Source organism: Tripterygium wilfordii, chromosome 10, assembly GCF_013401445.1.
Source record: "Tripterygium wilfordii isolate XIE 37 chromosome 10, ASM1340144v1, whole genome shotgun sequence".
Classification (NCBI taxonomy): domain Eukaryota; kingdom Viridiplantae; phylum Streptophyta; class Magnoliopsida; order Celastrales; family Celastraceae; genus Tripterygium; species Tripterygium wilfordii.
In genome coordinates this window covers 2,463,995-2,489,412 of record NC_052241.1, presented here as the reverse complement: position 1 = coordinate 2,489,412, position 25,418 = coordinate 2,463,995, and the positions used below count along the sequence as shown (strand labels likewise).

Here is a 25,418-nt window from a genome sequence, read left to right as displayed (position 1 = left end):
TCTATTAAGCTTCCATGGCCCATGGGACTTGAAAAAGAAACTGAATGTTATTCCATGTAAAAGTTAAGGCACACATCTTGGTGATTAGAAAACCAAGCGATGGATCTTGTAAATGACAGTCTTATGCTATGAAAATTCAATCAATGAAGCTTTTTGTCAAAGAATATGTCCAACAGCAATCTCTAATAACACAGAAAATTTACAGGATCATTCCTTCCTCTGTGGTTTACCTATAGGAAAAAAAGGAAAAGAATTTCTGAAGACTCAAGTATATGCTATAGCTGCAAAATAATTTCCTTTCATTCCATTCCTGTTCTATAAGAAAGAATATAAGAACTCTGCAAATTTTTTTCATTGATTATTTTGATCCTTATCTTTTAGCCCCCAGTAGAGGATTCCTCGTCTCCGACATCTGAAACAGCATCATTGATGGACAAACTAGAGACCTCATTAGCCACATCTCTCTCATTCTCGTCATTGTCTTCAGATTGGGTAGACTCCGACTCCCCTCCTTGTTGCTGAAGGCTCCAGTACATTATGCTTGCAGTCAATGTGAGGATCATCTTCTGGTTTACCTGCCATAGAACAGAGATTGGAAATTGAATTAACCAACGTTTTTGCTCAAACTACAAAAATGAGAAGTTTGTGGGAGTAGAATTGAAATATGACACAGGCTCGGCATCATAACCCCAAATCAGAGGATCATTTGAAACAAAGATTCCATGACTCTCAATAAACCTTTGGCATTTTTGTCTCTATCTAAAGTCAAATGTTTAAGAGATATGGATTCTCAGCATCCACCGTTTTCTATTTCGAGGAGCATATTCGTGCAGCGGATTTGTCACTAACAACCAAATATTCAGCAAACACTGATAAACAAAGTAATAACCAATTCTGCCATAAAATCAAATAGATTGCAAGTATGAACATCCCATTACAGAATGATAACCTACCTCCATAATGTCTTCAGGTAACAAGAAAATGGAGCATCCGAGCTTTCGGGCAACGCTAATAATGTATGTTGCATTCAACTTCTTATCCTCATCTGCAATGACGAGAAGAAAATGAGACTAATACATCATCCACCAAGTTTTACTATCATATTAACAATGTGTATCCATTCCAGTCTATGCTCCCCAGCATGCTGCCATTTATTTCTTTAATACCGACATTCCATGTTATAATAATCATTTATTTCTTTATAGGACAGCTGCTACATGATTCCAAGCTTTGCTGCCAAATTCCAATGACATAATATTGGATGTAAATTAAAAATTGTGACCTACCAGTTTCCCCCTTTGTAACAACGCTCCAGTTGACCACCCTTGGTTCCACAGCACTAAGAAGCTCAAGGAAGAACATTCCACTTGAAAGGTTTTTATCCTAAAAGTAAAGAAGTTGATAACAGTGAATTTACTGCTCATCTGTACAAAATTACAAATATGGTCAAAGTAAATGCTGTAACAATTATTTGGTTACCTTGAAGCTCTCCATTTGAGATGTTCTACCTGCTGCCTTCACTTTATTGTTTGCCCAATTTAGAATGTCAGCATCTGTTATCTCCTTACCTTGGGAGTGGGACCTCAAGTTTTTCAGGAGTTGGAGCATGGTAAATCTCATTAGTTGCCATAAAAATGCTGTTTGAGAAAATAGATAAAAAAAGGTGATGAGTCGACCATTTTCCTATATGCAGTGAGGGAAATTTTGAACAGAAACTAGAACAATTTGGATAGAAAAACTATTGTACAAAAATGCATCAGCTGGAAAAATAGAGCATCAAGAACAAGATGTTTGAGGCAATGGGAAAAAGACAAAACAAGTGTTATACCAAAACCTCATAAATGACTACTGGATTCAGATGAAAATCAGCACTACCATCGATGAGATCTTATGAACATAATCATATATGAACTATAGTAAATCCGCATAATGGACATAAATTAATCATCAAGAAAGCAATTTCAATTGAGGTGCAACTTAAAAGCAACTTTACCCAGTAATAGTTTCTTATTTCCTTGCACAATGTCGTTGCCAGCAACATTAACAAGTGAGAAGTTCAACTCCTTCCCAATCTTTATAACTTGGTTGCAATTTTCAACTTTTCTGAACGGCATCTTTATGGGAGGCTTACTTGCCTGTTTCCAGTTTACTGATCCAGGCGACACTTTATCAAGAACTTCTAGAAGAACCCATCTGCAACACATGAACATAACCACCAGTAAAGATCCAATAACCTCAACGATGTTGGGTTAAAAGATAGAACAACTCACCCATTTCTGACATCCTCAAAAACATTATTGACATATGTAGCAATACCAAGACTGTTTATCCAGAGACGGAAGCATCTCTCTTCCCGAGAAGTTTGTGCATCATCTGTTGTCATCTCAGCAAATGACATCTTGCTGGTGTCAACAGACAATCCGTTCCTGCAAGAGAAATTGACAAACTGGTGACAGAGATTCCAGCTACCACGATTATTGAATAAGCAAGAATTTGCACAATATATCTTAATGAAAAATGACAATCAGGCATTACGAATATAAAAATTAGGACAATTTAGTTCCCAGATTGACAAATTAAGGATTCAATTTCAAAATAGGGAAACCAACAGGGATGAACATGGAGAAGAGACAAAATATCAGAATTTAGTTGTACTGGGCAACTGGCAGACTACAAAAATATTGGTAACTTTAAGAGACAACATATAGAAATTAATCATGTGGGGAAAAGAGATTGGTGTGCAACCTTATAAAGTAGCATGCTAGTCTCACAGTAAGGGTGGTACCAAGACTGTCGACTTTTAACGAGAGGGAAAAATGTACAACAATTTCTGCAAACATAAACCAAATGATAGTATAAGTTCTCACCTATGCTGGAATATTTGTGCCACAAAAGCGAGATTAAGATTTGGAGAGCCTTCAACAATGTCCTTCGGAGTGAGGAATCTTTTGCAATCCAATTTTTCTGCCTGCTGAAGAACCATGTTTGCTCGTTCTGAAGGATCCTTTGCTTCAAAGGTGGTAGGGTTACTGTGTTCCGGTGCAAGAGCATTAAGCAGGTGAGCATAGGCCTCACCGTCCTGAAAATGCATTGGGTTAATATCATCAGCTAGAGCACACTAAAACATCAGGGGAAAATGTTGTACTATGAATTTTAGGCATAAAAATATTAGAATTAGTAAATTGCACTAATTTTGAAGTATGTGGCTTAAATATGAAGTATAAAATCACATGAAAGTGCTTTAAAGAGAACTACTTACTAGAAAGTAGACCATTAACATAGCTTTAGAAACACAATTCTAAACCGCTTTTAAAGTTCTTTTGCCTCCTATGGAACCTTATCCTCAAAACTTAATATTTATTTAAATGCTGGGAAAATCAGAATAAGAATGGATCTTGTAGATCAAACGAACAAGCAATATCTTCTTCAGCTAGAAATTACAGGCATATCTGGTCGACCATAATGATAGATGTTCATAACGAAGCATGACAGCTTAAACTATCACCATAGTAGTTGATCTAAAAATGGGGGATGTTCATCATAAATAATCTTGTGAGTTGTGAGCCTCCTTACCTTCAAATCAGATGAGAAGTTTGTAACCTGCTTCTCATAGCCAACCTTTTTCAGATGAAAATTCATCCATTTCAGTAGAACCTTTTCTGGTGCCAAACCTAAGAGCTCTTCCACATCCTGATTTTTTTTCAATGGAATCAGCTGATATATTGTTATGATATCATGCAGCTTTTATGATGGCAAAACTAATTAAAAACTTCACCTTGCTGTCATCCACCAACTCTACTAGTTGGGGGGTTTTCTTCAAATTGAGATCAGCCAACAGTTGAATCTACACACGAAAAGGTTAAGCACAATTACCTAACTAAAACAATAACAAGTTGGAAGAATGTTGTCAATGGTTTCCATGTAACATGGATCAGTATGCAACCACAAAGAAGGAGTTTTTTGAGATAATACCTTAATCATTTGAGAAATGAGTCCAAGAACAAGATAGGGCTACAAATGTGAAAACAAAAATGCTTGAGAAAAATTTCAGGCCAAAGAGAAACATCAAACAAGAAAATACCACTCGGTAGGTTGTAGTAGCTTGAACATACTCTTGCTTCAGCCAAGTCCTGTGTGCCAACATTAACCACCGTGCATCCAATAGCCTTTGCAGAATTCAGACAAAGGGTGTGGTTCTCATTTCGTTCCCAAGGATTAAGTGTTTGTTTTGTGTTTATTGCTCGCTCATCAATGGTCCCAGGAACGACTACATTGATAAGCTTGCTGCATCAAAGCAAGCAAAGAATCAACAACAAACCAAAAACCAGCAAACACTATTGAAGAGAACTTGGGTGGCTTGGGGGCATCTACCAAAGAAGAACTCCATCTTTCACGAGGTCAAATAGAGCATTTGTGGATGGATCTATTGGTAGATACTTCTTCAAGAATGGATCTTCAGCTAGGAAGCTATTAATATGAGCAACATAAGAAGCCTTTTCAGACTCATTGATAGCATGGTGAACAGTGGTTGTTGTTGCCTTAAGAAATGAGGAAGAATTCTTCGAACCACCTGATTTGGCTGTTGCTCGGGCTTGCAAATTCAAATATGCCTGCCAATCAACAAATTCCCACATATAACTTCATTTATTTTTTCTCGTCAATTTCTCCATAAACGAAATTAATTCACGAAATATTAAACATGCCTAGGATACATAGAACAATTAAGCCTCGAATGTCCAGTAGACTAATCCAATTTGATATAGGTAGGCAATGAATTCAATTTTCATCTTTGGACACCAAATGTAAAAAAAAGTAAGGTCAGAAAAATGAATGAGTAAAAATAAACCATCCGGTTCAAAGACTCACTCTCAGAAAGGACTCGAAATCCATTTCTTCAGCCATGTCACTATATGACTCCCCCAACACATCCTTGACCTCATCTTCATTAAACATTTCTCTGAAAGCCTTCAATTGTGAAAACACAGGAGGCAAATCTCCAACGGTGACTTTTCCTGATTGACTCCTTATTGTAATAAACTATGATTTCGGATGCAACCAAACCCACATGCCATCCAAAGAACACCAATTAATCAGAAAAGTCTCAACCCATCCTAAAAGAAATTGATACCAATACAATGTGGAGCAAAATATAGTCACCTTGGATTTAAGTGTGCGTAGCTCCACCTGGGTGAACTGGCTTTGCAGCCATGGATCAGAAACAATTACACCCACGAAACCAGACATCTTGTCCTTCACCTACACAAAATCCGGTAGCTCATTGCACATGTATAAGTGTATATATCAGGCGTGTATTATCCCAAAAAAATATGGTATAAAACTCAAGAAGAAATCCAAAAAATCAGATCCATATCCATGAAAATGAACAAACAATCAAAAGTATGCATAAGTGAGCAAACGTGCATGCATTGCCCATCACCCTTTCTTCTCTTTCAAGCGATCAATCACGCTTCAATAAATAAAATAAATAAGCACCGACGCAGAAAACTCAAACCCATGTTGGAAAACCAATAGATGGAATAATAACAGTAATCTGGGACGAACCGGATCAGAAAGAAAGCGAAACTCAGATAGTTGAGCCGAAATTGAAACCGGGATTTTTCATCTGTGTCTCGACGGATTAGCTGTTCTTACGAGAGCGAGAGAGAGAGAGATTGAATGGGGTAGGAGTTTTGTTTGAATGGCAATGAGAAGGAGAGAAAAGTGTGTGGGTGAGAGGACCCGCGAACACGAAGGGCATTCAGGGAAGCGAAGGACACGGGACTCAGAAGCCTCGTTCTTCACTGTATTTGATTTGATTTTGCTTTTAAATTCCAAATAGAAAAGGACAAAAACGTCAATAGCGATTGTCGTCTTTAGTAAGTATTTTATTTTTCCATCTTGTGCTTAATTGTGTTTATTAATGTAATTCTTAAATTAATATTAAGAAAATAATACTTTCAACTTTCAAGTTGAAAATACCCAAATTTAGCTATCCTTCTCAATGCACTATCTTTACTTGGAATTTTTTTTTTGTATGATAGACAACGCCTACCCTAGCGCAAAAAAAAACAGCTTAGAAATTTACAAACACCGAACCACTCAAGAAAATTACAAACACTGGACTCCATCGGAAGATATACATGAGTAGACTAAAAAAAAAGAGATAAAAAACAATGGTTCTGAATCAAGCATCTTGGTTTCCCCTTCATCGAGAGAGACTGATCTCCACTAAATCTAGGAACTACATCACTGTGTACCAAATATTAATCATCGGAACACACCAGAAATAACTGATGATCAAGAAGTCTCTACATATGGATGAGATATACATCTTGACTGCAGAAAACCTGAATCAAAACTTTATTCAGCACAAAAAAAAGATATTATAATAGATCTATTAGTATTGGGGAGCATGGACGGACCCAGCCTCTCGAGCATATGCGGTCGAGTTTATGCAGGAAGTGAAAAAAAAAATTTGTGGGGATTTTTCGGGTTATTTATTAATTATTTCTTTAAAAATATGAAAAACAACACTAAGAATCAAAATATTGTAGGATAGAAAGTGAGTAATAATTGAGAATTGATATACAAATGTTGTCGATAATTTTTTATATTTTGAAAGTGGATTATCATGCCTTTTTACAGGAACTCTATCATGACTATCAAATGAAGGATGAGTTATGAGTCTTTAAAATACAATACTAATAATTTACAAGACTAGACCCATTTATTGGGTCCTTTAAAATTTCTTGTAGGTTATAGCCCATTTAACAATCTAACTCTAAGATGTATGAAGTATGATGTACGAGTGGAGTCAAAATAAAAAAATAAGTGGGGTGAAAGTCTAATTTTTATAAATAGGTATATGAAAAAAAAAATGGAATAAGTGGGGTCAAAGTCTAATTTTTATAAATAAACATATGAAAAACAAAATGTGGACAGTCAATTGACCCCACTCCTCTTGCCTTGGGTCCGCCCTTGTTGGGGAGGAGGAAGAAAGTCAAGAGAAGCTCGGCACTTTTTTCTTCTCCTTTCTTCTGTGATTTTTTTATTTGTGAGAGAGAAAAAAAAGAAAAGAAAAAAAAGACAGGCAGCTAGATAATTGTGCACAATTAATATAGCTTGGATCGGGTTTGTATGTTGTCCAATATTTTGACCCAACGAGAATAAACAAGTATTTTAGACCAAAATTTAATATTTATAATTACATGACTTATTTAAAAAAGGAAAAAAAGAACCTTACACGTTTATTGCCAAATTGCCTGCCACTCTCCGTTAAAAATATTTATAAATAGAGAAAAAAAATAGTAGGAAATAAATAAAGAAGATATCAAACTATCAAAGTGGAGAAACTGCATGGTAGTCACTAGTCAGTTTACTTACATGGGCCACATGGCAAAAAGCTGGAGGTGTTGAACTGTTGAAACCGATTGGCCACCAGTTTTATGGCCGATGGGCTGGGCCTCTGTTGTTATGTTAGGTTTTCATGGGCCGAGCATTGTGAGAATACAAAAGCCCGCCCGTTGAGGCGCCCAATAAGTTAGGGTTAGAATGGGCCAATGAAAAAAGCCTAATTCGTTTGTCTTTCAGAGCTCATCTTAACTTAAAGGGAGTTGATCAACGGTGTTGATTAAGTTTCGGCCGGTTCTGGTTATATTAAAAAAATAAATGGCCCATGCAGGTCTCGAACCTGCGACCTTCGCGTTATTAGCACGACGCTCTAACCAGCTGAGCTAATAGGCCAGTTGACATGTTGTCGTCTTTAATATATTAATATTAAACAAAAGTTTTCCTGGTTATGTATCGACATGCTTCCTTAATTTTACTGTTTTCATCTGACTACATGTAGATTTCAATCTCCTCTTAATTGTTAGTTGTTTTTTTTTTTTCATGGAACCATTACAAACAGCCTAGACAGACTGGCATCCTGTGTTCTTTAATGCTTATCAAAAAAAATCCTGTGTTACTAAGCTTTTGATTCCAATTGGCCACTCTAACCCTTTAGGAAGCCTTTTTCTTGGATTCTTGGTGAAGTGATCACAAGGGGCTCTCACAAGCATATTGGGAGAAATTTTTTCTTGCAGACAATTTCCTTCATATTTAGGGCAACAAAAGAAACAAGAATTGAGTCATCCCTTATGAACTTATAAAGGTAAACAACACCAGTGAACATGGCTCCTGCAATAGACGAGATCGGAGGCTTGTAAGATGTACACATATTTTACCCTCTCATAATATGCGGAGAGACTATTTCCAAGAATTAAACCTGTAACTTTTAAGTTGCACCCTGTAACTTTTAAGTTGCACCCTGCAACTTTACGATTGAATCACATGCTAGTAAACTCTATATGCTAGCAAAATGGATCATATAAATAGAACAGAATCTCATACATATGCAATTAAAAAATGGGCTCAATTAATTAACTTCAAAGAAAATTGACAATCTGGGTAATGCCCTTTCAAAATGAATTTAAGACTCAATAAATATCTCTTTTACAGCAACAATACCAATCCACCTGAAATTGCCAGAACCAGCTGAGTCCATATACCCAAGTTGACGATTTTATTAGAAGAACTGGGTGCTGAAGTTGCTGAAGATGATCCTTTATCAGCTTCAGAAGATGGAGTATCAGCAGGAGGGCTAGTTTCAGGTGCTGGTGCTGGAGCTGGCATGGGAGGTATGTCAGTGCCAAAAATCGCCTCCGGAAGAAGTACCTTGTCGACTTGGTACACAGCTACAGGGTCGGTGGAATGCACGCTACTGCTGACTTTCGTTCTGGTCCATCCCGAATCAAGGAGCACTGTCCCAGAAACATCAGTGAAATTCAATGTGTATTTTCCACCGGCGAATGTGCTAATGGGGTCTATTTGGCTAAGGTTCTTGAACTCGGCTAGAGAGTAGTAATGTGGCAAGGCATGGAAAAGGATGAGAGACTTGAGCTGGTCTTGAGTGAGATTGGACAGGGAAGGCTTCTTAAGTGATGAGAAAGCACCATCTTTTGGTACAAAGATTGTGATGCCTTCCTCAGTATTGTTTGCTTGGTTTTGGAAGGTGTCAAGGACCTTGGTTGACTCAAGGTAGCCAAGGAAGGTTTGAAATGGACCAGCCACAGAGAGCAAATCGGTGAGATTCACATAGGCCGGTGCAGGTGCTGGTGCTGGAGTTGGGGTAGGTGCGGGAGGACTAGCTTTTTGGGCAAATGCCAAAGAAGAGCACAAGAGTAATACTGCACAACTTATTGTGAAAAACATGGAGGATGCCATGTCTTTCACAAAGATCGTGCTTCTAGTTTGACAACTCCTCCCTGCAACACCCAGGTCTCATCACTAATTAATCTCATCAAACAGAAACAACATTTCATTACAAAGATGCACAATTGAAACAGGAAATAATTTGTCAATCAGAAACCCATTTTCAAATCCAGATCAAAACCCACCAGAAGTTACACTTAAAAGCGGTTTCCAGAGAGAAATAATAAGAAACACATGAAGCAGAATCAGCCAAATCACTTCATGAAAACCACATATTGTTCAGTGGACTGAACAAATCTTAAAAAGTGAAAAGAAAATCTCAATATATTAGGCCAACAGCGATCTAATTGGGGAAATTAACACACACAGACTAGATGCAATGGCAGATGACAGTGATGAGCAGAGACCCAAAAACATAAATTAAATGCAGAACACACTAACAAGTAGTAAACCACATCCAGCTTACAAGTAGTCAGAATACCAAATATAACCCAGATCAGCATCCCAATTCAATTCTCCTCGACAATGTATACCAATGTCTACAACAGAAGCGAGCAAAAAAAAAACCCAGAGCCACACAATGTGCAGAAACCATCAGAAAAGGCAGATCTACATTCGCTCATCCAAAAGAAACGCATTTAAGCTACAAAACTAAAACCCATTAAAATTAACAACATAGCAAGACCAATTAATGACTAAAAGAGCAAAGACAGAAGCGACTGACCTTGCAAAGGGGAATTGAGAGAGAGGGAGAGAGTCGGTGATGGGGGAGTTGTAGTACAGCTGAGTTGAGCTTGAAATGTAACGAATGATCCTATATAAAATAGATTAATTAACCAGACAATATGATTAAAGAAAAGAAAGACACTTGTGGCCTGTGGGTTGTGGTAAGAACCAGCTGGTGATGGTGTGAGGCATATAAAGGTTTGAGACTTGACTTGGGACAGACAAACTGGGGATGGTTGTTGTTGTTCTTACTTGGAGAAAAGAAAAAGTTACATGCTTTGTTGGTAATACTTGGAAGGAAAGAGGGCCATGTATGTTGAGCTTTCTTAATCACATTTCATCTAATCATTTTTTTAAATCCCACACCAACCTTACACTGTTCATCCTCATTATCTCCTTCAATTTCTCAAGATAAACTTAATTTGACCATACCTAGACACATGACTAGGGGTGTCCATTCGGTTTTCGGTTCGATTTTTAACGATAATTGAAATCTCCGAATTGATTCGGTTATGATATTTTAGAAACCATAGCCGACCATATATGTTCGGATAACCAAACCGAAATAACCATATTCTTCGGATAGGATCGGATCGGTTTTCGATTTTTAAAGAAATGAAAAAAGTATGAATAAATCTCAAATAGAGTGAGAAAATAGCCTTTGATCGACTCCAACTCCATCTAACAAAGTTTGACAAAAATTCATGACAATGATAATAAATATATTATCTCATCATAATTTAAGAAAAATAAATTTACAAGACCGAAAGAAATAATATGATCAAGAAAAAAAGAAAAGAAAACATACATGAATATGTCTTTCTACTTTCGCTTTAACAATAATCAATCTTAATTTATATAAATTTTAAAATGATAAGTCATCATGAGTTTCAACTAATTAATCTTAATTTATAATTTGTATAATGACTAGGTTAATTAGTATTTAAATTTATAATTTGTTATGAAAATATAATTAAAGTTTTACAAATACTACTTGACCTCGCATAGTCCAATATCCTAATATGTAACCTTTATATATATATATATATATATATATATATATATATAATATATTAATGCTATTTGATTTTTTCGGTTATAACCATAATCGTAACCGAGCAAACCATAACCATAAAAATATCTAAACATTTACTAAAATCATAACAGTATCAGAAACCATAACTGAAAAACCATATCCGAAAATTGAATAACCATGATTACGGATCGATTTCTCGGTTGCGGATCGATTGTGGACACCCTACACATGACAGCTGAGGCACAATGGATGATGACTAAAGGGCTAGAAATTGATCACGAGATATCGTGGGCCGAGTGGGTTGGAGTTGATGGGTCAATAATAGTGGGGCCTACTATTGAGATTTGGGCCGAACAGCATCGTTGGTCGGGTCGGATGTCAACCTTGCTCAAATGATTTGCCAAAACATGCGAACAGCTCAAGACAAATTACGCCAATGGCTCACGTTAGACATACCAGCTCATTTTTTATGGTCAAACGACACCGCTTTATTGTTCGGTAAATCAAATGAAATGTCAGCAGGACATAAACTTAATCGAGGCACGTGTAGTTAATTGAAATTTGGGGTCCAAATCAGGCTTGATTAATACATTAATCATATAATTAATTAACTTTGACTTCAATAATGAGATTTCTCATGTGTGGGGTGAACAAGGTGCAATGGCAATATTAAAGTCCACCAATTAGTTGGCTAGAATTAGCATTAAGTTAACCAACTCATTGTCATTAAACAAATGGATTTGAGTATCAAGACAAATAATTAACACAAGTTATTAGTTTTACGCAACCGTTCCGTTCCGATTAAGTATCTTAATATAGGGTCTTAACAAGTTTAGCCAATGTAATCAAGTGGGTTCAATAATCAAAATGTGTCCTTGCAAAGAAAGTGTGAAGTTTACCAAAAATGTATGTGCCTCCAATTAATATAAGGTGAAATGTTGCTGTCAATTGTGAATGGCAGCTAAGTCACTAATATAAACTGCTAATTTCTTCCATTTTGATAACTAGGACAGATTTTTGGAACGTTTGACAACTTAGATTATTGATTTGGAGCGTATGAACATTCAGTGACGCAAATGAAAGACGGTCAATCTTTCGATGATGACAGATTATATTAACCATATTATTATTTGGTGGTCCTAATTAATCAAGACTTCTAAATCTGCTACAACTATCTTTTTTGTGTCATTGATCATCAACACCTTGGGGTAAAAACATGTTTGATTGCTTAAATTTGAAGAATTGTTTTTCTTTAGGGGGTGTGCATTATGATTGTACTATTTGTGGCTTGTCCAACTTTGCTCAATTTAACTGTTTCAACGAAGAATTCAATCAGGTACCAAAGCTCGTCAGCTGTATTTAGCCTTTATTATGTGATTACATGTTTAAAAAAAAGATATCCACAAGGATTTGAAGGTTGGTTATGCAGGATTTGCTGTATAATCGTTCCGTTAGACACCATTTAGTAGCGCAACAAATAAGACCAAAAACAGGTATGATTGCTCACCTTAGTAAATACGAAAAATAGAAAAGTAGCTAAAATCATTTGAAAACAGAAAACGAAAAATAAATAAATAGATGTTTTATTTTTTTATTTTTTTAAAAATAAAAATTTATCACTAAGTTACATTAATCCTGATAATACCAAATTAATCCTCCAGTCAAAAACTGACATGTGACACTTTCAAAACAAATATTTGAAAACATACTTTGGTAAGCCTTATTTCACCCAACTCAAATAGGTACACTAAAACTAAGGTAATATCTCGGAATGCCTACATCGACTCCAAGATATCTATCTCAGCTCAAGGTAGAGGCAATCATATTCTAAAATACAATAGTATTCTTAAAGAAAACTCATAACCCAACTCAAGAACAACAAACATACATCTCCTAACTCAAATAGAAGTTTCTTAAGCTCAGAGTTCTAAGAAGATCATATTCCATCACCGATTATAACTGGTACAACCACCATATAAAGGTACTCCCGTCAAGTAAAACATTCGATTGACAACTTTCTATGTTTTACTCCTAAGAGCTCTGATCTCCAAAGTTATTGGTATTCATTTTTCCTATTTTCTGACTTAAGCATCAGAGTATTCTTTACCAAGTAAAACACTCAAGAGACCCTTCACTAAATAATTTTTCATCACCAACAAATCGGAATAACCTGATTTGGATCAACCTGGTGTGATAGCAAAACAAATCAGATTTGCCCGTCATCAAACCCCAAAAAATTTCATGGCTATTCAGTGCATAATGATTGATCATCCATAACAATAATATGGAGAGATGTATTGAGTTATGAGTGAACATCACCATATTATTAAGCCAATCTGGGCTTTTAGATTCTTTGGCCCATGCTACTCATGGACCATTACTAAGTAGTATGAACCTCACCAGTTACCACTCACCACTCACCAGGGTTTGTTAATTAATCCATCGAAGGCCCAACTATATGTGCCTTTAAGGAATAGTTTTATTTTATACCTTTGATCATGGGTTTTGATTAAACCAGTGCAATGCCCGCACTCCGCGCGGTAAATTTTGAGTACTAATTTACCATTCTTCTCAACTTCACCAACATCTATAAGTAAACCCACCCCATCTAGAAGAGGTAGACATAATTAATTTATTATATTATTAGTTAATTCAAGAAAACAGTACAGGTAAAAAGCCATAAATTATAAAACTGATAAAACAATATTGTTATTAAGCCCATTGATGATTTCATTAGGTGGTTGAAATTGAAACTTGTATTTCTCGATGGCAACAATATCAAGAAGCTTTATTTCCTCCAGTTTTGTTGTAGGTAAAAACACGATAGAGAATTCCCCAATCACCTGTTTGTACATGGATTTGCTTTCAACTACTCTGAATTGTTCAATTCGATAAATGAGCTCCTCCTTCAATACGCTACGAAATACTTTTCTTATCGATTCCATATAACCACATTCATGATTGTGTCCTGCTCAATCAAAACATGTAAAATTTTAAAGATTTTACATGCTTAATATTCTTGAACAAATTAATTGACATTTACCTTTGCATCGAGGAGAACTATATCAATGTTGATCAACTCATTGTTATTCTTTGCATTCAAGGAATCTCACATAGTGTAATTCTGAGTTGGATATGCCAGCAAAGCCTAGCTAAGTTTAGATCCGTAAAGTAATTGAGAGACATGTTTTTTAGTTTGTTGTCTTTTTTTTTTGTTCCTCTAAAGTAACTCGGGATTATAAAATTTAGTATCTCGTTGTTCAATTTCTAGCATATGACATCCAACCTTTAGTCTTTTATTTTCCTGTCATTTCATTAACTTTTCCTCCTAAAATGTCTATTTTTTTTCTTAGTTTGGCTCCTAAGAAAGCCTCCATTCATTGTGGTAGTTTTCTTTTTTGATAAAAAGTGACTCAGGATTACAAAATTTAGTATCGCGTTGTTCATTTTTTAGTGTATGGCATCCAACCTTCAGTCATTTATTTTTTTGTTGTTTGATTAACTTTTCCTACTATAATGTCTATTTTTTTTGCTTAGTTTGGCTCCTGAGAAAGCCTTTTGTGGAAACTCTTCTGTTGGGGAGAAATTAGTGTAAATTTTAAGCTGAAATTGATTATCTGAAACATATTTACAGACCACCAATGTTTTCTTTTATTTTTCCCAGGGCTTTGTTGTGGGTTTAGCTTGCTGGATTTGGTGCACTGATTGAGGAGAAACAAAATCAACATAGGAAGTACTAGCAACGTACACACTAATGACATCTGAAATTTGAACCGCGTATTTGTTTACAAAGGTTGTGCTCCCTACACTTATTCTACCACTTCTCCTCTGTGTTTCAAAGGTCCCTTCTCTTTTCTATATTTTGATTTATGCATTCCTCATCTTTAGAACTATTAAATAAAGTGAAGGAAATACAAATGGGGGTTCCATTTTTGAAATCGATGGCTCTATGATTTCTTAGATTCGCTGATTTCAACAGGTCGACGTCTCTCCAAGAAAGGTTCTATGTTCTCTCCGTTCATTCTTCCCTTTGGGGTAATTCTATATTTAATTTTTGTGTTTTCTTGGATTCACTGATTTCAGTTTTCAACAAATTAAGTCAAATTTCAATTTTGAATTTATAGGAAGCTCATAACAGAAACGAGTTGATGTTCAAATTATCATTCGGATCCGAAGAATTGTTGCTGGCGTAGGGGTTCAAATTATCTTCCCTCTACAAAGTATTACCCTCCCATCATTTCTATGGCTTAGGTCATGACTATTTGTTTTAGCTGGCTAGAAAAAATAATAGCCAAGTTATATTTGGTCAAATATTGTTGTATGATGAATTATGTGATAATGTAAATTTGTGCTGTTGGACATGAAAAAGGGTCAGTCTGGTGTTGCCATGGCAATGAATGCTTATGTGTTTGAGAAGAAAATTTCATGGTAGTTGCTTATGAATATGCATGATTGTGCAGGAATGTGAAATCTGCGTGTCGTTTCCGAATAATTAAGAGTGCAGTTGTTGACTTGCGCTAACTCTCGACTCTTTTCTTGGTACTTAACCGTGTCTAAGTTGACATCATACTTTGGAAAATTGGGGAGGGGAAGGTGGGCCTTATGCATATATAAATGACTTATTTTCTCCATGAATGATTTGAATTACTATGATACCGTTTTCCATAAATAATTATTAAAAATCAAATCAACAATCACAATAATTTTTTTTTTTTTTGAAAGGCCCACAGGCTACACACACGCTAAGCCATGCCCGAGGGGCATGAAGGCCACCACTGCGGATGGAAAACTACCCAAATCCCAAACCCCCTGGTGAGAATAGAACCCTGAACCTCAAGGTCCTGGGCAGACAACCTGACCAACCAGGCTATCTCCTATTCTCAACAATCACAATAATTACTTTTTACATATCACAACGTGTAAAACTTAAGAAAAATTTTAAAAAATAAATTTAAAATCTATAAATTTAAAAAATAAAAATAGGAAAAAATAAATGATCATAGCCCCCGACTAGTTGTATATAGAAGCTGATGCGGCGCCATAGAAATCAGCTGAACTTTCTCTCAGTTTGAGTAATACATTTATGTATTAGATTAGATTAGGTTAGATTAGATTGGAGGGTGTGATTTCTTAAGTTTATATTGTCTCAAATTGATAAATCCTCTGAATTTAACTAAAATTATGCCAAATAATGTCATATGCGACAGAGATTACCATCCAATCGAACTGAATTTACTGATGTAATTAGAAGGAAAATTCTTAGTACTCCCAATTTCTCAACCCCATTTTGACCAATTCGGATAAGTCCGGTGCATTTTTCATAGGATTAATGACCGGTGCGCCAAAATATTTTTGAAAATTATGAAAAAAATAATGGATAAACGTATTTTAACATTGTGAATGTAATTATGTATATTTCTCTTGAAAAATAATTTAATTATTCAAAAAAAAAAAACAAGAACTGTCAGTTAAGTTTTAAGTATTTTAAGATAAATTTAATATCTAATGATTAAAATCACTTGCATTTTTAAATTTTTTTAAAATAAATGGTGCACAAAGTTGTGCACCGGTGTCTAGTTTTGTATAAAGTGCACCGGATGTTCTCGAACCCCATTTTAACCACATCCATCTGAATTATTCGATGTTTAGGGAGTTTTACATTTTTATTTATAATCAAATGGTATGCCGTATAAATTGAGGGTTAAATAGGGAATGTAGCATTACTCTAATTACAACTAATAGACTATTTTTCTTACAATATATTAATTGATTTTCAACATTAATCATGCATTGTACGAATATTAGGTCGGTAAGAAAATAACCTAATAATCGTAACCGAATCAATTGTTGAAAAGAAAAGAAAAGAAAAGAAAAGAAAGAAAAAAAACTGCCCGTGATCCACCCATATGTTCACACCCTTAACGGATATGGAAAACTAGGAGTCAAGCATGCAAGTCAATTGGTTTTCCAAGGTTCGTGCTATCTTCTCTCACAAGGAAGATCAAGAGTTGCGTTTCCTTAATAATTGTCGAATCTCTTTTTCTTTTCACATTTCATCAATCACCACTTTATTATTGATGGGAACCGCTCTTTTCTTTTCTTTTCTTCAGTTTTCAGTTCCTTCATTTACTAGTGCTCCAATGGTTGAATACTAGGTACTCCCAACACCTGTTTCAACTGGTATCTCTCTCTCTGTCTTTTACTATTTCCTAGCATGGAATCGTAGGGTTTCATTATTTTGGGTAATTTGAAAGCATGGGTTTTGGGTGATCATTTTTCTTCTGCAAAACTGTTTTACAGAAATCAAAGTGACGAAGATGAGCAATGCGAAGAAGGAGAAGTGTCCAAAACCAAGTTTAATTGACTTGGTGTTTTCTTGGTCTCTTGGGGATGTACTCAATCAAAATCTTTGCAAACATCAGGTAGCATACACTTTTATCTCTCTGCACATCATCATATAGATTCTTCTTCTGAGTGTTTTTTTTTCCCCTCTGCATTTTCTTCGTACTTCTCCTCTCTCCCTCTCTTCATGTTGTCTTTGATTCTTTCTGTTTGTTTTCCTTATTCTCTTGAATTTTCAAATTGCTGTTTTTGAACGATTTGACTCCACCTGATTGAAAGGGGTCATTTTTATTTGGTTTGTTTGTGCGTTAGTTAAGCATTAATGTATGATTTCTAGAATGTTAAACTATTATAAATTCATGAGTTTCCTTGACCGAGTAAGACATGTTTCGAATCTATGAGCCCCCGGATGGGTTTGGACTTGGATTTTGGAAAGCGGGCAAGCAAGTTTGAGCAAGAGAGTCCATTGGTTTTCCTAACATAAACTACTTATAATTTTATTTTTTTTTTAACTTTGCTGATTGACAATCAGGTGAAGAGGATTCCAGAAACGTTCATGTCAACACCATATTACTTGAAGTCATTCATACCTCCACTTATATTGGAAACTCATACTGAGTTGTTCTCAAGCATGACAACAATCTCTCAGGCACCAGTACGTGAGTTTTCGTCCATAGAAACTTCCAAAGGTTTTAAGGATCCCGGAAATTTGGTTTACAACGTTTTATTTAAGCAAATGGGCAATGCTGCTAATAATCATGGACGGGAATATGAGCCTGGTGTAGGAGATCTTATTGCTCTGACCAATGTCATGCCTAAACGCATTGAAGATCTGAACAAGCCCAATAGATCCTATCTTATTGCTTATGTTCTGTGGTGGGATGAAAGGTCTGATGTTTTTATAATATTGACAACAAAGCCAATATTTGATCAAAGTGATGTGCAAACGAACAAGCAAGAAACTCTTTTTGCTGTTTATCTAATTAACATGATCACAAGCGTTCGCATATGGAATGCACTGCACCAAGATCCAGAAGGGATGAACAAGGAAGTTATAGAGAGAGTTCTTCAACCTGATTCGCTTGTAAGAGAACTGAAATATATTTAACTTTGGGAGTTAATTTCTTCATTTTTTGGTAACTAAATCATATCAAATTTATTGTTGCAGGGTGGGGAAGATTGTGCTATTTGTTTCTCTAAGGTGAAAAACAGTTGTATTCTATCAGAGATTCAGGACATAACAGATAAATCAAATGTGAATGATTCACAAGAAGAAGCAATCTTAAGTAGCATGAGTTTGAGCGTATGTCGTCATCTGAATAATGTTAAATTGATTTGGGGACCTCCAGGGACTGGGAAGACGAAGACTATTGGCTGCTTGTTATCTGCACTTTATAGACTGAAATGCAGGACACTAGCATGTGCTCCCACTAACACTGCAATACTGCAAGTGGCAGCTCGGCTCCTGAGTCAAGTCACTGGATCCATTGGACATGGAATTTTTTATGGACTTGGAGACATAATTTTGTTTGGGAATCCGAAGCGTATGAAGATTGAAGAGCATGATGACCTGCTTGACATTTTTCTTGACTATCGTGCTTATGTACTTCTTAAATGTTTTGCCCCACTAACTGGTTGGACGCACAGCTTAGTGTCTATGATACATTTACTCGAAGACCCTGAAGACCAGTACACCCGGTACTTGCAAGGCATGGAAGAGAACCCTGATGAGGAAGTTGACAGTGATGAGGATGTGATAAGTAGGGTGACTAAGAAAAATGAGGTTGAGAGGAATCGCAATTCTATTAAGAAGGCTATTTTTCAGGCAGTGAAAGAAAACAAGGAAAAACAGAAAAGGAAGGGTAAGGGGAAGGGGAAGGGGAAGGGGAAGGGGAATGGGAATGGGAAGGGGAATGTGATGGCTATGAAAGACGATCATAAGAAGCATGATGAAGAGGCCAAAATCCCTGTTGTTCCCCTTACGTTTGCGGAGTTTATGAAGAAAAATTTTAATGCACTATCTGGGAGGCTAAAGTTCTGTATTGAAAACTTCTGCACCCATTTACCAACTTCTGTAATATCTTTAGAAGTGGTAAGTAACATGGTAACTGCTCTTGGCTCAATTGAATCTCTAGAATCTTTGTTGCTTAATGTTAATGCTAGTCATGAATGCTTGAAGAAACTCTCGAACGAAGGAAGTACGGCCAGTAGCCTTTCAAAGATAAGCTATGAAAAACAAAATCTGGTTGATATTCTCAAATCACTCCCTCCATTGTTCCCTGTACCGATTTTTATAGAGGAATCTGATGTAAAAATATTCATTTTGGAAAATGCACGCCTTTTCTTCTGCACCGCATCAAGTTCTGCTAAGTTGCACACTTGTCAAGGAAAGGATAAGGTGGAACTGTTGGTGATTGATGAAGCAGCCCAACTCAGAGAATGTGAATCGGTCATTCCTTTAACTCTTCCAGATATTCGCCATGCTATTCTTATTGGCGATCAGTGTCAACTTCCTGCAATGGTTCAAAGCAAGGTAAGATACATAGTTGTTATTTCCTTGAATTTTCTTTTGTTTCTTTTGTGTTTAGGACCATATTTTTCGTGTTGTCATTAAGATTACCAATATTATTAGGTTTGTGATGAGGCTAATTTTGGGAGGAGCTTGTTTGAGAGGCTAGTCTTACTTGGATACAAGAAACATCTTCTTAATGTCCAATATAGGATGCACCCATCAATCAGCTTATTTCCAAAGAAAGAATTCTACAATGGGCAAATCCTGGATGGGGCAAATGTGAAAGATGGATGCTATCAGAAACATTTTCTTAAAGGTGAAATGTACAGTTCCTATTCCTTCATCAATATCGCTCAAGGACAAGAAAGTAACTGGCGTAGCAAAAAAAATATGGTCGAGGTTGCCGTGATCTCTAACATCTTGGGAAGCCTTTTTAAAGGTATGATAAATTGCATGAAAATGAGTAGATGTGTATTCTCTTCATTTTCAAGAAAACTTGCATAAGCCTTTCATTTTCTCCCTGACAGAATGTATTAGCAAGAAAAACAAGGTTAGCATTGGAGTTATATCACCTTATAAAGCTCAAGTTCAAGCCATTCTAGAGAAAATAGGAAAGACTTACAGCGGGAAGTGCGATTTCACAGTCAATGTTCGTTCTGTCGATGGATTTCAAGGTGGTGAGGAGGATATCATAATTATCTCCACTGTAAGATCCAATGGGAAAGGCTCAGTTGGATTTCTTTCCAATCTCAACAGGGTAAATGTGGCGCTAACTCGTGCAAGGTAATTAGCTATCATTACGTATCACAAAACTATGTGTTTAACTGTCAACTGATATACAGAATATATTGGTTTATGAGTGTATACAGGTATTGCCTTTGGATACTGGGAAATGATGCAACCCTTACAAATAGCAACTCCATTTGGAAGAAAGTGGTAATGGACGCCAAGGAACGAGGGTGCTTCTATAATGCGAACGAGGACAAGAGCTTGGCTCATGCCATTACAACATCCCTTATTCAGCTTGGCCAACAGGATGCTTTACTGAAGATGGATTCTCTAGTCTTTCGAGATGCAAGATGGAAGGTATGTATAAAAATTATCAATCTTCTCAACATCCTCAATGGAAATGACAAACATGTTTTAACGTTGACTTGTAAAAGTTTTTCTTCAATTTTCATATATAGCTTTGCTTTAGAGACGATTTTCGGGAATCCTTTGCAAGAATTAAGAACTCTAAGGTTCGTGAGGAAGTGTTTTCTATGCTCAATAAGCTCTCAAATGGTTGGCGTCGATCTTATCCGACAAGGACTGCCTTTGTGCTAGAAGGGACTAGCTCTCAGCTGTTAGAGCAGTACAAGGTCATTTCGGATATTTTTCTCATCTGGAGCGTAGACATTGTCAAGGAAAATTCAAGCTATGTTCAGGTCCTGATGGTGTGGGATGTTTTGCCGTCATCTTCTATACCAAAACTTGTGAAGCGTATGGATACCATATTCGGAAATTTTACTGTGGACAAGATGAATCGCTGCAAATCCAGATGTTTAGATGGGTAATACATTTTTCTCATAGCTCATATGTTTATTTCTTATGCGCGGATAAAATGAGCGTTTCATGGAAGCGACGATTGCTTGTTTAATTTTCCATTTGGTTTCCAATTGCAGAAAGCTTGTTGTTCCCATGAAATTTGAAGTGGATGAGGGCTGTAGTGATGTTGATGCTCTTTCAAAGCCATTTTCTTCACTCAGTCTCATGGATAAACCGAAATCATCTTCATCATTTTCCCGGTGAGTACTGTACAGTAGCTCAATAAAAATGTTCTGTGCAAAGTAGCTCAGCTTCCTTGTTGCTCAGTAGTTAGTAGCTAACCAGCAGGAAAAGCTCAAATTGTCTCTAGGAATTCGCATAAACTTTGTCATTCTAAGGCTATCTTCTTTCATGGTTTGTGTATATAGATAAATCCCATGGAGATTCTGAGAGTTTTTTTTTTCCTTTGGATGCAGGTGGCAGAGTAAGCAGAGTTGAACCCTTTTGGGCCCTTTACGGTTCCTTCTGGCTTGGATCAAAGATTGGAATCTCTTTATTATTACTGCTTTGTATATTGTAGCATGTGTGAATTAATGTGATATTTTGCCATAACATTTGCAGCAGCCTGACTATATTATTATGTTACGTATAACAATCTCATGTTAGTAGTTTGAGAAGAGATTGGATCAATTAAACTGTTCAAAGATGATTGAGTTAATTAGAATGAATCACTTCAATAAGGACATTCAAATTATACCCTATTTAAGATGGTGACGTTCAAGAGAATAAGATCAAACTACTTTCGGATTATTATACGTTCTATTTTCATAAGCACATTGGAGGATTGGGCATAAACTTGTGCTATCATATCTATGTATACCAAAGTTTTTTACTTGACAATAGGATAAATTGGGTCAAAGTCCAGTATGTAACCACAAGAGTATTGCTCTCAATGAGAATTGAACTCGAGACTTCCCGAGTCAATATAGCTTGGCAAAGATTATTGAACATAAAAAAAAAATAAGATTGTTGAACCGTTAAGGTAAACTGGTTTATATATGTTGTGTTTTTTAAATATAAGGGAATGGAATGGAAACGCTCCGAATCGAGATCTTTATGAAATACCATGCACATTAGTGCCATATGAACTACTCATGATTCTCGATTATGTATGTTGTTTGGTGGAGCCAAAGATCTATTTGCTCCTCGAATTGAAAAGGAAATTCAATAGTCGATTATGAAATAAAAAAGAAATTGATCCATAGGTTCTAAAACAAAGGACCCCACTCCCCTCAAGTCCAAAAGCATCCTTCATAACACAAAATACAAAATAAATAAATCCAATGACAACGTGGAGCTGATAGGTCGGTGGAATGGTCTCCACGTGGAAGATGATAATTCGACAGCCATCGCAAAATGTGTACGTGACCCCACTTTTGTGGGCCATCTCACCGCCCAACCCTAAAAGGCCGTCTTTTTCACTTTACAGCGCGATTAAGGAGTTTTGTGATTTGTGCATTTTGAATGGAACGAAACAGCGCGTACATGATTCTAGGGATGGTAAAACTCTATCCTGTTCGGATAACTGAAATTATCCTATCCGGATTAACCCAAATTTGAAAATAAGTTATATGTTCAAAACTCAGTTCCAAAAACAAAATCTTTGTCCGATTTAAAACTGGGTTAGAGTCCAAATACATAAATTTTATCCGATTTACTTATTTGGATCCTAATCCAAATTAAATTATTGTTCGATTTAACTGTCTGGATTTAAACCAATCTTAGTGTGATCAATCTAGGTTGAAATCCATACGTAAATATTTAATAAACAAATGTTGTCTAACCTAAAACCGACCCAGAACCGAATGTTTGCCACCCTGTATAGTCATCATGGCCGCTGACACTCTTCTCGAGTCACAATCCTCTACCCGCTAACGTACGAACTTTTCAGTCAACAGTAAGAATAATACTATTTAATTAATCAGATGGTGCTTACAAAATCTGCTGTGACGGCATGATTAATTTAAATAATACGATAACACAACAGGATGTTGAGCACATGATCGCGCCCCTGACGATCTTCCAACTCAGCAAAACCTCAACGTCTATCTGTGTCTGCCGTCTCTTGAAGGCGGCACAAAGTGGTGATGGACCACCACGAATGGTGCCACGTCAGAATAAGATTCGTTTCTTCCAAGTAAGTCATTTCTATTGGTGGTCTTAGGGTTCATAATTGAAACTTTGGCTGCCTAATCTGCTTTGCTTTCACAACTTTCTTTATTCTTTTCCATGATCAACTTGTGTTTACCATATATGTTGCAACTCAATCCTAATTGATCCTCTGTGCATGCTATGATTAATGCAACTGTTAGAAAAACAACTCGGAGAGATATTATTCGCTCCGAGAATTAAGATGTTTGGTTCTTAAAATGACCATATGATTTTGATTTAGAGGGATTAGATATTTACTAAGAGGGATTAGATATTTACAAATACAAAATTTGGAATGGGACGAGTTCCAATTTCTGGCTTTAATTCCGACTCCAATTATCCCTGAAAAATGATGTTAAATCATATGATTTTTTTGTGTGAAAATGACATATTAGAGTTTAGGAATTAGAAATAAGTATTTAGGGTTTAGAGTTTATGGCTTAATTTTTAGGATTTGGGGTTTAGAATTTAGTATTTAGAATGTTTCCCCAAAATCTACTATATTTTATCATTATTAACACCAAAATACTCAATAACATATTTTAGTTCATGATTGAACATAGTTTTGGAGAGAATTGGAGTTGAGATTGGAGTCCTCTATCCCTTATGATTTTGATAATACAAAAATTCTCTTATGATTTGGATAAGAGGGATTAGTGAGACCCTTATTTTGAATCTCACATATTCCAAATCAATGGTGAAAACAGAGATCTACATTTTAAGTCTGCGTAAGATAATTCTTATTTACTTATAAACCACGTTGGTGGCTTACAACTAATCGATGTCGGATACAAGAGTCATTGAAAACTTGAAACTAACCAAAATAAATGTAAGAAATCCGATGCGAATTTCTTATTCTCAAAGTTGTCATCCATAAGGACAACAAGATTATACAATGAAGAGATCCATTGTTCCTCCATGTGTATACAAACACAGTTCATTCTTCAAGAATTTTTATTTTTTCAATGAGATTAATTTTTGGTAATGCCCAAAAGGTAAGGTTGAATTGATGGTGGCACACTTGGAATAGCTGTGTAAATAGTGAAAATAAGCTATGTACAAATGAAATAGTAAAAGTAAGCTAGTGAGAAGTAATCACCAACCACTTAGTTGACAGTCTAGTAAATGAATTCATCTAGGGTCAAACCGTATGAACTCGAGATATCCTGAGTTCGATTCTTATTATAAACAATAACTTTGTGGTCACGTTATGTGCTTTGACCTAACTTACTCTGTCATCAGATGAGAAGTTTCTATGTGCGTTGGTATGATGTTTCGAATTTAGACACATATCAAATATTCACATGGTAAATTTGCATGATTTTTTTTAAGAAAGAGTAGTAGTGAAAATGAGTGAATGATAGTCGTACGTCACCCACAAGGGAGACTGCACAATGCACAAAGCACATCAGCACAAACAACCAAGAGCTAAGATGATGGCTTAGTTGAAACTTCATGGCCTCCATTATTTAGGTTGGCTTTTACAATCAAGCAAGTTGGGTGGATTAAAATATAGTAAAACCTCATCTCCAAGACTCCGTTTAGTGTTATTACCAGACATGCTAATTCTCTCAAAATCAGTGAGATGGAGTGTTGTTGTGCCTATAATTTACATATATTATGTATCCCTTTACATACATTTTCTTGTCATTTTGAGTGAGTTGAGGATTGATATTGCCTAAGTATTTCATTTGTGTATATTTCAGATGTTTGATGCATGTATTGAAGAAACGGAACAACATTGAGTCAGAGTCAGTCACCTTTAGAGACAGAGCCAAATCCCGATTGATTGGGATTGGTGCCTGATCGATT

At 36.0% G+C, this 25,418-nt stretch overlaps 3 protein-coding genes and 1 non-coding gene across 6 annotated transcripts; 1 reads left to right on the top strand and 3 right to left on the bottom strand.

Moving 5' to 3' along the window:
- Positions 1–106: 106 nt before the first annotated feature.
- Positions 107–5,805, bottom strand: LOC120006825 (fimbrin-5-like). 2 transcript variants are annotated; one of them, XM_038856921.1, is made up of 15 exons: positions 5,563–5,805; positions 5,158–5,256; positions 4,867–5,037; positions 4,372–4,610; positions 4,113–4,284; positions 3,973–4,011; positions 3,776–3,844; positions 3,574–3,690; positions 2,868–3,079; positions 2,271–2,426; positions 1,994–2,193; positions 1,480–1,637; positions 1,287–1,383; positions 954–1,045; positions 107–575 (listed from the first exon to the last, which is right to left on the bottom strand). In XM_038856921.1, the coding sequence occupies exons 2-15, from the start codon at positions 5,242–5,244 to the stop codon at positions 378–380; spliced, it is 2,007 nt and encodes a 668-aa protein (XP_038712849.1). In that variant the 5' UTR covers positions 5,245–5,256; positions 5,563–5,805; the 3' UTR covers positions 107–377. The 2 variants fall into 2 exon arrangements, with proteins under 2 accessions (XP_038712849.1, XP_038712851.1); XM_038856923.1 differs by having other exon boundaries at positions 5,158–5,805.
- Positions 5,806–7,669: 1,864 nt separating this feature from the next.
- TRNAI-AAU lies at positions 7,670–7,743 on the bottom strand. Its single transcript has one exon. It is a non-coding gene; the product is annotated as a tRNA-Ile (tRNA).
- Positions 7,744–8,349: 606 nt separating this feature from the next.
- On the bottom strand, positions 8,350–10,136 carry LOC120008092 (fasciclin-like arabinogalactan protein 7). Its single transcript, XM_038858606.1, has 2 exons — positions 9,977–10,136; positions 8,350–9,305 (listed from the first exon to the last, which is right to left on the bottom strand). The coding sequence occupies exon 2, from the start codon at positions 9,262–9,264 to the stop codon at positions 8,494–8,496; it is 771 nt and encodes a 256-aa protein (XP_038714534.1). The 5' UTR covers positions 9,265–9,305; positions 9,977–10,136; the 3' UTR covers positions 8,350–8,493.
- A 6,878-nt stretch (positions 10,137–17,014) lies between these two features.
- LOC120007827 lies at positions 17,015–22,099 on the top strand. Of its 2 annotated transcripts, none has more exons than XM_038858288.1 (10): positions 17,015–17,194; positions 17,315–17,436; positions 17,889–18,440; positions 18,525–19,889; positions 19,989–20,307; positions 20,396–20,651; positions 20,738–20,954; positions 21,056–21,420; positions 21,533–21,655; positions 21,872–22,099. In XM_038858288.1, the coding sequence occupies exons 2-10, from the start codon at positions 17,332–17,334 to the stop codon at positions 21,891–21,893; spliced, it is 3,324 nt and encodes a 1,107-aa protein (XP_038714216.1). In that variant the 5' UTR covers positions 17,015–17,194; positions 17,315–17,331; the 3' UTR covers positions 21,894–22,099. The 2 variants fall into 2 exon arrangements, with proteins under 2 accessions (XP_038714216.1, XP_038714217.1); XM_038858289.1 differs by having other exon boundaries at positions 17,023–17,169.
- The last annotated feature ends 3,319 nt before the right edge of the window (positions 22,100–25,418 follow it).